The 15,925-nt window shown below is 39.9% G+C and overlaps 1 protein-coding gene across 2 annotated transcripts in view; it reads right to left on the bottom strand.

Annotated features, from left to right (window-relative positions):
• Window positions 1–595: 595 nt before the first annotated feature.
• The window catches only part of pdlim5b (PDZ and LIM domain 5b), a 139,253-nt gene continuing 123,923 nt past the window's right edge, over window positions 596–15,925 (bottom strand). Inside the window, exons 9-13 of one of the 2 annotated variants that reach the window (XM_061927474.2) lie at window positions 8,029–8,209; window positions 7,783–7,963; window positions 3,974–4,094; window positions 3,793–3,908; window positions 596–1,516 (exon numbers count right to left, since the gene is read on the bottom strand). In XM_061927474.2, the coding sequence (XP_061783458.1) occupies window positions 1,427–1,516; window positions 3,793–3,908; window positions 3,974–4,094; window positions 7,783–7,963; window positions 8,029–8,209 (689 nt within the window). In that variant the 3' untranslated portion in view covers window positions 596–1,426. The remainder of the gene's footprint in view (window positions 1,517–3,792; window positions 3,909–3,973; window positions 4,095–7,782; window positions 7,964–8,028; window positions 8,210–15,925) is intronic. The other variant, XM_061927473.2, reaches the window with a different exon arrangement.

Genomic DNA, 15,925 nt, shown 5'->3' with positions numbered 1-15,925 from the left:
CCCCTAAACAAAAAACGTACATGTTTATGGTCCTTGAGACAAACAAATGTCAGCTTCCCCAAAACTGCAAAAAAAAAGATGTGCATTTGCATATTTTCTTTACAAAAACTCATACTCAAGGTCATTTGGACAAAACATGACAGCTTCCCAAAAACTGCTGTAAAATCTATGTTGTGGTTTTTTCTTAAACAAAAACTTACATTTAAAGTTTCTTGGGACAAAAATGGTCAGCTCCCCCAAAACTGCTCAAAAAACAGTATTTCTTTTTCTTAAACAAAAACTTACATTTAAGGTCCTTGGAACAGAAATTGTCAGCTCCCCAAAAACTGCTCAAAAATATCATATTATGCTCTTTTTCCCTAAACAAAAACTTGGAACAAAACAATGTCATCTCCCTAAAAACTGCAATCAAAATATGTGCATTTGCATATTATCTTTACAAAACTCAAGGACAAAACATGACAGCTTCCCAAAAACTGCTGTAAAAATATTATATACAGTATTTATATTTTTCTCAAACAAAAACTCACATTCAAAGTCTTTAGGACAAAAAATGTCAGCTTACCAAAAACTGCTTTAACAAATATTAAACACAAATATATTTTTCTCAAAACAAAACCACTCACACAATATCCTCAGGACCAAAGAGTGGACAAAAATGTCCTTTATGTCAGATATTGCATTAGTTCATGTTAGGAAAAAATGTGTTCATTTCAAGAGGACATCTTTGAGGTTTCAATCATTTCGAGTCCATTTTTATCTTTTTTTTTTTTTTTTATGAGTCGCTTTCATTTGAACACAATAAGGAAAAAAACGGATAAAAAATACAAATGTGGAAGGCGCATAAAAAAAATGGCAGCTTCTGGCAGAATATATTAGAACTTTTTATGTTATTATAACAAACCATCATCGTCAGAAAGAGCAAATCCATAGGAAAAGAGTACAGTAGAAGAAGATAAGTTGTGATTGTGACATTGTTGACTTTTGACATATTCTAATTAATAACAGGTGGGGGAGTGACGCTGCAATACTAATTACTAATTGATTAAAATAAGAATACGTATATTACAATAGGAATAATACCAGGTATTATTATAAATATCTGCTGTGTGTATGTTTGCTCCCACTTGTTTTTACAGATTTTTAAACACAATAGCGCTGAAATCCAAATCAATGTGTTTTTTTTCCAAGTTCTGCTGGAGTTACTGTAAAAAACTACCACAAAATTGCACTTTAGGGGGAAATGGCAAAAAAAAAAAAAAAAAAAAAAAATGGACCCGTTATTATTCAACAAAAACACACACACACATTATATAAGTAAAGTACATTTCAATATTCAGCATGTTATGAATATATATTGTTGATAGGATTTAGTTTGTTGTATTGAGAGGTGTGGGAGTGGGTCATTGAGTGGTGTGGGAGTGGGTCAAATGTTGACAGCGTTGGCGTGTTTCTTGCACAAAGGCTTGTCTTTCTTGGAAAAGAAGGGTTGTCCTTCCAGATTGGCGGTGCACACCTGGACGACACAAAGAACACGACACCTACGTTATTATACTTCTTCTTAAGCGTCTTTAGCTCCGCCCCTTTTTGGACAAATGAGGATTCACGGCCTTATCTTTTTGAAGCTGAATATACTGAGGATGAACTGCTGCCTCTAGAAGCAAGCTGGAATGCAATCGGAAGCAGAGTGAGGTCGACGTGACACGAAGCTGCAAATGTGGAACTTGAAGCCAAGCTATTTCCACATAAATGGAGTGCTTACCCAAATAAACCTTGAAAAAATTATTTCCATTTCCATAGCAGCGCACGTCCGACTTCCAGCAAGAATGTGTGTTCCTACTTCCGGAAACAAACGCGTGAGTGTGTTTTCTAACCATGGCAGACTTGGTAACAGACAACAAAGAAGACTATTTTTTGGACAAATGAGGATTCACGGCCTTATCTTTTTGAAGCTGAATATACTGAGGATGAACTGCTGCCTCTAGAAGTGAGCTCGAACAGAGGGTGTGATGTTAATGCAATCGGAAGCAGAGAGTGTGAGGTCGACGTGACACGAAGCTGCAAACGTGGAACTTGAAGCCAAGCTATTTCCACATAAACGGAGTGCTTACCCAAATAAACCTTGAAAAAATTATTTCCATTTCCATCGCAGCGCACGTCCAACTTCCAGTAAGAATGTGTGCTCCTACTTCCGGAAACAAACGCGCGAGTGTGTTTTCTAATCATGGCAGACTTGGTAACAGACAACATAGACGACTATTTTTTGGACAAATAAGGATTCACGGCCTTATCTTTTTGAAGCTGAATATACTGAGGATGAACTGCTGCCTCTAGAAGCAAGCTGGAACAGAGGGTGAGATGTTAATGCAAACGGAAGCAGAGTGTGAGGTCGGCGTGACAAGAAGCTGCAAATGTGGAACTTGAAGCCAAGCTATTTCCACATAAATGGAGTGCTTACCCAAATAAACCTTGAAAAAATTATTTCCATTTCCATAGCAGCGCACGTCTGACTTCCAGCAAGAATGTGTGCTCCTACTTCCGGAAACAAACGCGTGAGTGTGTTTTCTAACCATGGCAGACTTGGTAACAGACAACAAAGACGACTATTTTTGGACAAATGAGGATTCACGGCCTTATCTTTTTGAAGCTGAATATACTGAGGATGAACTGCTGCCTCTAGAAGCAAGCTGGAACAGAGGGTGTGATGTTAATGCAAACGGAAGCAGAGAGTGTGAGGTCGACGTGACACGAAGCAGCAAATGTGGAGCTTGAAGCCAAGCTATTTCCACATAAACGGAGTGCTTACCCAAATAAACCTTGAAAAAATTATTTCCATTTCCATCGCAGCGCACGTCCAACTTCCAGTAAGAATGTGTGCTCCTACTTCCGGAAACAAACGCGCGAGTGTCTTTTCTAATCATGGCAGACTTGGTAACAGATAACAAAGACAACTATTTTTGGACAAATGAGGATTCACGGCCTTATCTTTTTGAAGCTGAATATACTGAGGATGAACTGCTGCCTCTAGAAGCAAGCTGGAACAGAGGGTGGGATGTTAATGCAAACGGAAGCAGAGAGTGCGAGGTCGACGTGACACGAAGCTGCAAATGTGGAACTTGAAACCAAGCTATTTCCACATAAATGGAGTGCTTACCCAAATAAACCATGAAAAAATTATTTCCATTTCCATCGCAGCGCACGTCCGACTTCCAGCAAGAATGTGTGCTCCTACTTCCGGAAACAAACGCGCGAGTGTGTTTTCTAATCATGGCAGACTTGGTAACAGACAACAAAGACGACTATTTTTGGACAAATGAGGATTCACGGCCTTATCTTTTTGAAGCTGAATATACTGAGGATGAACTGCTGCCTCTAGAAGCAAGCTGGAACAGAGGGTGTGATGTTAATGCAAACGGAAGCAGAGAGTGCGAGGTCGACGTGACACGAAGCTGCAAATGTGGAACTTGAAGCCAAGCTATTTCCACATAAATGGAGTGCTTACCCAAATAAACCGAAAAAAACCCAAAAACGTCCCCGGCCAGCTGGACCAAACGCACAACCGTCCATTGAATTAGTCACACTTTAATATTGTACATGATCCGCACGGCACATCATGCGTGTTGTTACAAATACAGTACATATATGTGTACAAACAAAACATGAAATAATACTTTAAGATACTGTAATATGATTGTTCATGTTTTTCAGTCAGTACAGATTGGTGTCCTATGGTTTGGTTGTAACTAAATAACTAAAAAGGTATTGCTGGTTGAAAAAGAGGGCGGAGCCTACCGTGCAGACAAAGCAGGTGTCATGCCAGGTGAATCCTAGAGCATCCAAGAACTTGTCTCCTGCCTCGATGGGGAAGTCGCAGCCATGACAGTTTGCGCCAAACAGTTTGTAGTAGTCTGCAATCAACCATGGCGCGTTAGTCTTGTGTTGAAGTGATGGTAAGAGCGCAGGGCGTGCTTACCCATTTCACAGTACGGCTGTCCGTCCTCCATGTGGAAGGTGTTGCCCCTGATCGGCTTCTGACAAGCCACGCACACGAAACATGACACGTGCCAGGTCTGCTTCAGCGCGTTTATGATCTCCTGCAAACACAGAACTAAGCTGTGAGATATATCAACACAGGCATGGCTGTACACCACCATAATGCATCCCGTAGGCATCTTCCAAATGTGTCTCTTACCCTGTTTTAATCAAAGGCGATGGCTGTTTACGACCCCCCTCCCTTAGAAACAGCTGTTGCCATGTAATCAGGGAAAGTCCAAATGAAAGAGGAGGCGTACAATCTTTCGTCAGAGCGTGGTGAGACTGTACAAATAGTACAGTCCAGACGTCTCTCCTCAATTAATTCTGTCTCTGTTTAATTCCTTGCTTCTTGTCTTGTTTAATAGATGTCATCAGTGATTGAACCTGATATCTTCTGTCACCAGAAAGATACACTGTATCTCTCTCTCTGCTTCAGAACGTGACAGTACATGTTGTCGTTCATACTTCCTACAGTGAACCAGAGCTCACCGATGCCGGCGGCACTCATGCAGCCCCCGACAATGACACTACGACTGTAAACAAGACACAAATAACCTCCTCTTCACTTGTATTGCCAGCTATTTAGACACCAATGGCCGTGTTTTGATAGTAAATCGACACTGCTACACAAGCTGTACACTGACTACTCTAAATTATATTTAAGTCTACTTGAGAAGATATACTTTATCCCTTTATGCTTCAGAATGTCACAGTACTTGTTGTAGTTCATATTTCCTACAGTGAATCAGGGCTCCCCAGTGCTGGCAGCACTCATACAACCCCGGACAATGACACTACACTATACAAGCTGTACACGGACTACTCTAAAGGATATCTAACTTTAATTTCTACAGTTCTGTCAGAATAATTGTATCTAAGTTATCACAACACTTTGTGTTTCCATGAGTTCCCGGCGAGAGGACAAAAGCTGTCTTTGAGCCTACCAAGAAAAAGGCTTGTAAAACTCCACTGTGTAGGATGGGAAGCAACATGAAGGCGTCGGTTTCTTTGATGTATTGTAATCCACAGAAGGATTTTGTCTTGACCCGAGAGGAAGCAGGACCAGACTACCCTCCAGGCACCGTTTCTTTGAACTATTTTAATCAAAGGCGATGGCTGTTTACGACCCCCGTCCCTTAGAAACAGCTGTTGCCATGTAATCAGGGAAAGTCCAAATAAAAGAGGAGGCGTACAATCTTTCGTCAGAGCGTGGTGAGACTGTACAAATAGTACAGTCCAGACGTCTCTCCTCAATTGAGCCACATTTAATTCTGTCTCTGTTTAATTCCTTGCTTCTTGTCTTGTTTAATAGATGTCATCAGTGTTTGAACCTGACATCTTCTGTCACCAGAAAGAGACACTGTATCTCTCTCTCTGCTTCAGAACGTGACAGTACATGTTGTCGTTCATACTTCCTACAGTGAACCAGAGCTCACCGATGCCGGAGGCACTCATGCAGCCCCCGACGATGACACTACGACTGTGAACAAGACACAATTAACCTCCTCTTCACTTGTATTGCCAGCTATTTAGACACTAATGGCTGTGTTTTGAGAGTAAATCGACACTGCTACACAAGCTGTACACTGACTACTCTAAATTATATTTAAGTCTACTTGAGAAGATATACTTTATCCCTTTATGCTTCAGAATGTCACAGTACGTGTTGTAGTTCATATTTCCTACAGTGAATCAGGGCTCCCCAGTGCTGGCAGCACTCATACAGCCCCGGACAATGACACTACACTATACAAGTTGTACACGGACTACTCTAAAGGATATCTAACTTTAATTTCTACAGTTCTGTCAGAATAATTGTATCTAAGTTATCACAACACTTTGTGTTTCCGTGAGTTCCCGGCGAGAGGACAAAAGCTGTCTTTGATCCTACCAAGAAAAAGGCTTGTAAAACTCCACTGTGTAGGATGGGAAGCAACATGAAGGCGTCGGTTTCTATGATGTATTGTAATCCACAGAAGGATTTTGTCTTGACCCGAGAGGAAGCAGGACCAGACTACCCTCCAGGCACCGTTTCTTTGAACTGTTTTAATCAAAGGCGATGGCTATTTACGACCCCCGTCCCTTAGAAACAGCTGTTGCCATGTAGTCAGGGAAAGTCCAAATAAAAGAGGAGGCGTACAATCTTTCGTCAGAGCGTGGTGAGACTGTACAAACAGTACAGTCCAGACGTCTCTCCTCAATTGAGCCAAATTTAATTCCGTCTCTGTTTAATTCCTTGCTTCTTGTCTTGTTTAATAGATGTCATCAGTGTTTGAACCTGACATCTCCTGTCACCAGAAAGATACACTGTATCTCTCTCTCTGCTTCAGAACGTGACAGTACATGTTGTCGTTCATACTTCCTACAGTGAACCAGAGCTCACCGATGCCGGCGGCACTCATGCAGTCCCCGACGATGACACTACGACTGTGAACAAGACACAATTAACCTCCTCTTCACTTGTATTGCTAGCTATTTAGACACTAATGGCTGTGTTTTGATAGTAAAACGACACTGCTACACAAGCTGTACACTGACTACTCTAAATTATATTTAAGTCTACTTGAGAAAATATACTTTATCCCTTTCTGCTTCAGAATGTCACAGTACTTGTTGTAGTTCATATTTCCTACAGTGAATTAGGGCTCCCCAGTGCTGGCAGCACTCATACAGCCCCGGACAATGACACTACACTATACAAGCTGTACACGGACTACTCTAAAGGATATCTAACTTTAATTTCTACAGTTCTGTCAGAATAATTGCATCTTAGTTATCACAAAACTTTGTGTTTCCATGAGTTCCCGGCGAGAGGACAAAAGCTGTCTTTGATCCTACCAAGAAAAAGGCTTGTAAAACTCCACTGTGTAGGATGGGGAGCAACATGAAGGTGTCGGTTTCTTTGATGTATTGTAATCCACAGAAGGATTTTGTTTTGACCCGAGAGGAAGCAGGACCAGACTCCCCTCCAGGCACCGTTTCTTTGAACTGTTTTACGACCTTGTCTTTGAACTGTTTTAATCAAAGGCGATGGCTGTTTACAACCCCCGTCCCTTAGAAACAGCTGTTGCCATGTAGTCAGGGAAAGTCCAAATAAAAGAGGAGGCGTACAATCTTTCGTCAGAGCGTGGTGAGACTGTAGAAAGGGTACAGTCCAGACGTCTTTTCTCAATTGAGCCAAATTTAATTCCGTCTCTGTTTAATTCCTTGCTTCTTGTCTTGTTTAATAGATGTCATCAGTGCTTGAACCTGACATCTTCTGTCACCAGAAAGATACACTGTATCTCTCGCTCTGCTTCAGAACATGACAGTACATGTTGTCGTTCATACTTCCTACAATGAACCAGAGCTCACCAATGCTGGCGGCACTCATGCAGCCCCCGACAATGACACTACGACCCCCCTGCTTATCCTCCTTTTCACTTGCATTGCCAGCCATTTAGACACTTATGGCTGTGTTTTGGTAGTAAATCGGCACTGCTACACAAGCTGTACACTGACTACTCTAAATTATATTTAAGTCTACTTGAGAAGATATACTTTATCCCTTTATGCTTCAGAATGTCACAGTACTTGTTGTAGTTCACATTTCCTACATGGTGCTACTATCACCATGTGTTATTTGACAATAACGGCCATGTGTTTATAGTAAATCTACAGCATAGTGCGCTAAAAGCTGTACACTGACTACTCTAAAACATATCAAGTGTACTTTCTACCATTTTAGTCAAAAATGCTTGCTCATACCCCCAGTATCTTCTGCTGGCAGAGGGCGCAAGTGGGAGCGAAGAACTGCTCGTAGCAGTTCTCGCAGTGCACCTTGCCCTTCTCCTCCACAAATCCACGGTCCACCAGGGAGGCGTGGCAGTGGGCGCAGTCAAATTCCTCGGGGTGCCAGGACATGCCCATGGCCACCAGGAAGGGACCCCTGGGACAGAAGACCACACAAGTTGTCACTAACAGGCAACAAAATGTGGATATTTGTGTTAATACCTGATGACTTTATTGCACTTGTTGCACATGGGGGTGCGTGTCCCGGCCGGGATGTGCTCGGCTCGCTGCACCAGGGTGTTGAGGTCCTCAGGATGTGGTTGAGGGACCGGTCGATCCGGGCCTTTAAGAGAAAGGTTGGTAACCTTGCCAAACGAAGGAGCAGCACCTCCTTTAGGGAAGCCTAGGAAAGGACATTTTTCAATATTATTCCTCCTTATCGCCTTTGGAACAGACGTGTTGGTGTTGTCAGAAGATAAAAGCCAACATCAGAAAATCTCCCGTCATCGTTGCATGATTCATGAGACATCTGGGCCCTCACCAAGCAGCCCCACCCACCACCGAAAGACGAGCCTTTTTTTTTCTTCCACCCACTGAGGAGGAAAAACACATTCCCAGAGTCAAGTGTGGACACCTGCGAAAATAACTTAACACATGCAAGGGGATGCGATATTTGTCTCTGGGCAAAAAACATTTCCAGGATGGAGGTCCGTGTTTTTTTTAGCCCTCAGAATGAAATATGAAGCCACTGAAAAAGAAGTAAAATTCCTACATATTTTTCCAAGAAAAGTAATAAGCGCTCGTGGTGTATTTTTTCCATGATGGTGATTATCATTATTACTAAAATATTTTATACAAATATGTAAGAAATAATACAAAATAAATCTGGTGTTTTTAGTACTATTAACATTATATTATATTGCAAACAATAGTTTTGTAAAATCATTTATTAAAATTTTTAACCATAGTTAACAAATTTAAAAATAGTTTTGATTATTATCACATAATTAGTATATTTATAATATATGTATTATTAACTGAAAATGTTTAATTGTTTTAGTATTAATAGTAAAATTAACTAATATACTGTATTTTCTATCATTTAAATAGAACAGTATAATTATGTTTTATATAAAGACATAAGAATATATATTTTCTATTGAATGCTATATAACCATTGTTTGTAGCAGTATGATATAGTTAATAAAAAAAATATAGAGTATTTATACAATTATAAATGCATATTATATGTTATTAACTGTATACTAAGTAATAATAGTGTAATTATACAGTATTTTGCATAATTATATTATGTATTTAATTATACATAATATTAATGTATCGAATACTTATTTAATGTTTTTAGTATTACTTATTATTCTTATGATCATCATATATTTTATATACCGTATTTTTCGGACTATAAGTCGCAGTTTTTTTTCATAGTTTGGCCAGGCTCCAGTGCAACTTATATATGTTTTTTTCCTTCTTTATTATGCATTTTCGGCAGGTGCGACTTATACTGCAGTGCAACTTATACTCCGAAAAATACGGTAATTGTATTATTGAATGACATGTCACTATTGTTTCTAGCAGTATGATATAGTTAATAAAAAAAATATACATAATGAGTATTTATACAATTATAAATGCATATTATATGTTATTAACTGTAGACTAAGTAATAATAGTGTAATTATACAGTATTTTGCTTAATTATATTATGTATTTAAGTATCGAATACTTATTTAATGTTTTTAGTATTACTTATTATTCTTATGATCATCATATATTTTATATACCGTATTTTTCGGACTATAAGTCGCAGTTTTTTTTCATAGTTTGGCCAGGCTCCAGTGCAACTTATAAATGTTTTTTTCCTTCTTTATTATGCATTTTCGGCAGGTGCGACTTATACTGCGGTGCGACTTATACTCCGAAAAATACGGTAATTGTATTATTGAATGACATACCACTATTGTTTGTAGCAGTATGATATAGTTAATAAAAAAATATACATAGAGTATTTATACAATTATAAATGCATATTATATGTTATTAACTATAGACTAAGTAATAATAATGTAATTATACAGTATTTTGCATAATTATATTACGTATTTAAGTATCAAATACTTATTTAATGTTTTTAGTATTACTTATTATTCTTATGATCATCATATATTTTATATACCGTATTTTTCGGACTATAAGTCGCAGTTTTTTTCATAGTTTGGCCAGGCTCCAGTGCAACTTATATATGTTTTTTTCCTTCTTTATTATGCATTTTCGGCAGGTGCGACTTATACTGCGGTGCGACTTATACTCCGAAAAATACGGTAATTGTATTATTGAATGACATGCCACTATTGTTTGTAGCAGTATGATATAGTTAATAAAAAAATATACATAATGAGTATTTATACAATTATAAATGCATATTATATGTTATTAACTGTAGACTAAGTAATAATAGTGTAATTATACAGTATTTTGCATAATTATATTATGTATTTAAGTATCGAATACTTATTTAATGTTTTTAGTATTACTTATTATTCTTATGATCATCATATATTTTATATACCGTATTTTTCGGACTATAAGTCGCAGTTTTTTTTCATAGTTAGGCCAGGCTCCAGTGCAACTTATATATGTTTTTTTCCTTCTTTATTATGCATTTTCGGCAGGTGCGACTTATACTGCGGTGCGACTTATACTCCGAAAAATACGGTAATTGTATTATTGAATGACATGTCACTATTGTTTGTAGCAGTATGATATAGTTAATAAAAAAATATACATAATGAGTATTTATACAATTATAAATGCATAGTATATGTTATTAACTGTAGACTAAGTAATAACAGTGTAATTATACAGTATTTTGCATAATTATATTATGTATTTAAGTATCGAATACTTATTTAATGTTTTTAGTATTACTTATTATTCTTATGATCATCATATATTTTATATACCGTATTTTTCGGACTATAAGTCGCAGTTTTTTTTCATAGTTTGGCCAGGCTCCAGTGCAACTTATATATGTTTTTTTCCTTATTTATTATGCATTTTCGGCAGGTGCGACTTATACTGCGGTGCGACTTATACTCCGAAAAATACGGTAATTGTATTATTGAATGACATGTCACTATTGTTTGTAGCATTGATATAATTAATACATGTATAAATAAAAATAATTAGTTATTAAACTATGCATAATGAATACATGTGTACTTATATATTTATAAATGTTTGTATTATTGAATGACATGTAACCGTTTGTAGTAATCCATTTTAATAATTAGGTAATAAATAATATTTAATGAATACATTTGTGTGTAATATTTAATAATAATAATAATAATAATAATAATAATGCATGTATTTTTGCCTCCGACTATTTCATTGACCACTTATTTTAAGATTAATTAATGTTTTGTTTAGGCAAGTACACACATAAATATTTGACTGAACAAAAGATGAAAACTTTAAGTTTTATGAAAATATAATTGAGCGCAGTAAGAATGAAGAAAATAAGATTTTTTTTTTTTTTTTATTAATTCCACAGTGAGGGAGTTTCCATGTAAAGCAGCGGGATGCAAAGTCTTCAAATAAAAAGAGTGGTGTGATTGTTTTAGTGTGTGACAAAGTGCAAACAGTAGCAAACAGAAGAGGTGTCCTGGCTGGTCCATTAATGTGATTGACCAGGAAGTACAGTATAAAATGCTGAATACTGTTGCTTAAAAAAAATACCAATTCAATATGCCTGTCACTATAAAAATGGGACCCATTACCTCCCTGCTTGGCACTCAGCATCAAGGGTTGGAATTGGGGGTTAAATCACCAAAAATGATTCCCGGGCGCGGCACCGCTGCTGTATTGAAGTGAAATATTCATCTCACTTAAAACAGACCTTTAAAGTGTTCCACCATTGAAGCTTCCGCATGCATCCACCGAGTCACATTTAAGTGTCATGACGGTCATACTTTGAATACCATCTTTTGATCGTCAATGCACAACGCCGGGGGTGGAATGAGCTTTTCACTGTGGGTTCTTATCTAAAAGCTGCGGGATGAATTCAAGCTGGTGAGAGCAAAGAGCACCCAGGGTGGGGAGAAATAAAGCAAACGTGTCATTGCTGTCTGGCTGAGGAAGATAAGCAGAGAAAAGTCACCGGGAGATGACAACTAAATGGAATCACAGCAGGAAGTTGTGGATTTATATGCTCGGTGTTTCATCAAAAGCGCATTATTTATCAAAAAGGGTAATTCCTATGATAAAATACGCTTGAAGTTTAAGCATTTGGCATTTATTTGAAAACTCCTTTGTGATATTGTTGACTTTATTATTAGTCATACTCAGGACAACCTATAGGGAAGGAGCATTTCTTTACTTATTTCCATCTTATGGTTCAATTAAAATAATGTAAGTAAAATTTGCCTTAAATGGAAAAGCTACATAATACTATTTTAGATCTTAAATTTATTTTAACATACAATATCCTTTATGTTAAGATGCGGTCTACCGCCCCTCAATTTTTAATTGTTCCATTTGTCCACGAGACGGCGCTACCTTTTCCTATTCAAAGCCATCCATCCATCCATCCATCTTCTTCTGCTTATCTGAGGTCGGGTCGCGGGGGCAGCAGCCTAAGCAGGGAAGCCCAGACTTCCCTCTCCCCAGCCACTTCGTCCAGCTCTTCCTGTGGGACCCCGAGGCGTTCCCAGGCCAGCCGGGAGACATAGTCTTCCCAACGTGTCCTGGGTCTTCCCCGTGGCCTCCTAACGGTCGGACGTGCCCTAAACACCTCCCTAGGGAGGCGTTCGGGTGGCATCCTGACCAGATGCCCGAAACACCTCATCTGGCTCCTCTCGATGTGGAGGAGCAGCGGCTTTACTTTGAGCTCCCCCCGGATGGCAGAGCTTCTCACCCTATCTCTAAGGGAGAGCCCCGCCACCCGGCGGAGGAAACTCATTTCGGCCGCTTGTACTCGTGATCTTGTCCTTTCGGTCATAACCCAAAGCTCATGACCATAGGTGAGGATGGGAACGTAGATCGACCGGTAAATTGAGAGCTTTGCCTTCCGGCTCAGCTCCTTCTTCACCACAACGGATCGATACAGCGTCCGCATTACTGAAGACGCCGCACCGATCCGCCTGTCGAGCTCACGATCCACTCTTCCCGCACTCGTGAACAAGACTCCGAGGTACTTGAACTCCTCCACTTGGGGCAAGATCTCCTCCCCAACCCGGAGATGGCACTCCACCCTTTTCCGGGCGAGAACCATGGACTCGGACTTGGAGGTGCTGATTCTCATCCCAGTCGCTTCACACTCGGCTGCGAACCGATCCAGTGAGAGCTGAAGATCCTGGCCAGATGAAGCCATCAGGACCACATCATCTGCAAAAAGCAGAGACCTAATCCTGCAGCCACCAAACCAGATCCCCTCAACGCCTTGACTGCGCCTAGAAATTCTGTCCATAAAAGTTATGAACAGAATCGGTGACAAAGGGCAGCCTTGGCGGAGTCCAACCCTCACTGGAAACGTGTCCGACTTACTGCCGGCAATGCGGACCAACCTCTGGCACTGATCATACAGGGAGCGGACTGCCACAATCAGACAGTCCGATACCCCGTACTCTCTGAGCACTCCCCACAGGACTTCCCGAGGGACACGGTCGAATGCCTTCTCCAAGTCCACAAAGCACATGTAGACTGGTTGGGCAAACTCCCATGCACCCTCAAGGACCCTGCCGAGAGTATAGAGCTGGTCCACAGTTCCACGACCAGGACGAAAACCACACTGTTCCTCCTGAATCCGAGGTTCGACTATCCGGCGTAGCCTCCTCTCCAGTACACCTGAATAGACCTTACCGGGAAGGCTGAGGAGTGTGATCCCACGATAGTTAGAGCACACCCTCCGGTTCCCCTTCTTAAAGAGAGGAACCACCACCCCGGTCTGCCAATCCAGAGGTACCGCCCCCGATGTCCACGCGATGCAAATGTTTTTGGGAACGGTGTATTCCTACTAAAATAATCAAATAAGTGTGTGTCGGTATTAATGTTTGACAACAGTGTTTGTGTATTTATTCAATTTGTGATTATCGTATTTTCTGGACCATAGAGCGCACCGGATTATAAGGCGCACTGCCGATGAGCGGCTCTATTCAGGTCTTTTTTCATACAAAAGGAGCACCGGATTATAAGGCGCATTAAAGGGGTTATATTATTATAATTTTTTTCTACATGTAAAATACTTCCTTGTGGTCTACATAACATGTAATGGTGGTTCTTTGGTCAAAATGTTGCATAGATGATGTTTTACAGATCATCTTTCTGACAGTCGCTTCAGGATGCGCCGTTTTGTGGGCGGTATTATTTACGTGGCTCACCTACGGCCGTCATCTTTGTTGTAGCGGTGTAGCGTGCAAGGACGGGAGTGGAAGAAGTGTCAAAAGATGGAGCTAACTGTTTAAATGACATTCACACATCTTCTTATCCGTGGCTCACTAGTGCAACAACAACGCTGGAAATATGTCCAGTGAAAACCGTCCGACCGGAACTCTCTAATAACTAAAGTTCCTTGGGTGAATAATGTAAACTCACTACACCGGTAGTTTTTAGCACTTCCATAGCGAGTCGACTGACAGTTATACTGTAAGTTAGAACTTTACACTACTTTATATTAGAAATGGCAACAGCAGAGGATGAATGTCACATAACAAGAAGATAGAGAAAAAGAAGAAGCTTATCGACAATGGCATCGGTGCGGACTACAATGGCGGACGCGAGCACATTTTCAGGACTTATGCAGATCCCAAATACAGATCAGCAGGTACCAGAAGGTAAGAAAAGTTGGTTTTGCATAACATTGCGAAACAAAACGCCCGATAAAATGTCTGGTAATACGTGCTATTTTGCGGTCCTTATACACATACCATAGTAATACTTGTATATTGAAGAGTAGGTGTGACTACTGTAGCCGTAACGCGTCGACAATCCATCAAGTGATGCGGCTTCATAGCTTTTTGAGCGCCGTGTGAAATGTTCTATATTCTCAATGGAACATTTAAAGTTTTGGTATTGTTTACTGGTGTCATATTGCAATCTACACGCATTTCTTATGTGTGACTGCCATCTACTGGTTAAACCTATCTTTACACCATGTACCAAATAAAATAGCTTCGAGGTTGGTAAGCACAACCAAAATTATTCTCTACTGTCGAATTTTGATAAAATTAAAGGATTTTAAGTGCTCCATCTTTTGACACTTCTTCCGTGACTGCGTGGGTTCCCTCCGGGTACTCCGGCTTCCTCCCACCTCCAAAGACATGCACCTGGGGATAAGTTGATTGGCAACACTAAATTGGCCCTAGTGTGTGAATGTGAGTGTGAATGTTGTCTGTCTATCTGTGTTGGCCCTGCGATGAGGTGGCGACTTGTCCAGGGTGTAACCCGCCTTCCGCCCGATTGTAGCTGAGATAGGCTCCAGCGCCCCCCGCGACCCCAAAAGGGAATAAGCGGTAGAAAATGGATGGATGGATGGACTTTCAACCTTATTGAAAATAAGATATTCTTCATCTCAGTATGTTAATAATGACTGAATTAATTAATTAATTACATATTACAAAACTGTTGTATACTAATTCATAGATGTTATTTTATTATAAAAAAAGGTCAGTAAATGATTCTATATATTTGCAAACACTTTGAAGTGGGAAAGGGGTAGGATTAAATAAGCTTTGCTTCTTCCTACTCCTTTTCGAGCATGATGTAAAATGAAATGATATGAAATTGTGTGATGTATTATGATGTAAGTGTGTTCATGTTCGAAATAAACTAAAGAAAGAAAGAAAGAAAGAGTATACTAGAGTTTAGGTGGGCGGGGATGGGGCGGGGGGGCGGCGTTTGATGGTAGCGGGGGTGTATATTCTAGCATCCCGGAAGATTTAGTGCTGCAAGGGGTTCTGGGTATTTGTTCTGTTGTGTTTATGTTATGTTACGGTGCGGATGTTCTCCCGAAATGTGTTTGTCATTCTTGTTTGGTGTGGGTTCACAGTGTGGCGCATATTTGTAACAGTGTTAAAGTTGTTTATATGGCCACCCTCAGTGT

Source organism: Nerophis lumbriciformis, linkage group LG32 (genome assembly GCF_033978685.3).
Source record: "Nerophis lumbriciformis linkage group LG32, RoL_Nlum_v2.1, whole genome shotgun sequence".
Classification (NCBI taxonomy): domain Eukaryota; kingdom Metazoa; phylum Chordata; class Actinopteri; order Syngnathiformes; family Syngnathidae; genus Nerophis; species Nerophis lumbriciformis.
The sequence above is the reverse complement of the archived record's forward strand: the minus strand, read 5'-3'. Positions and strand labels throughout refer to the sequence as shown.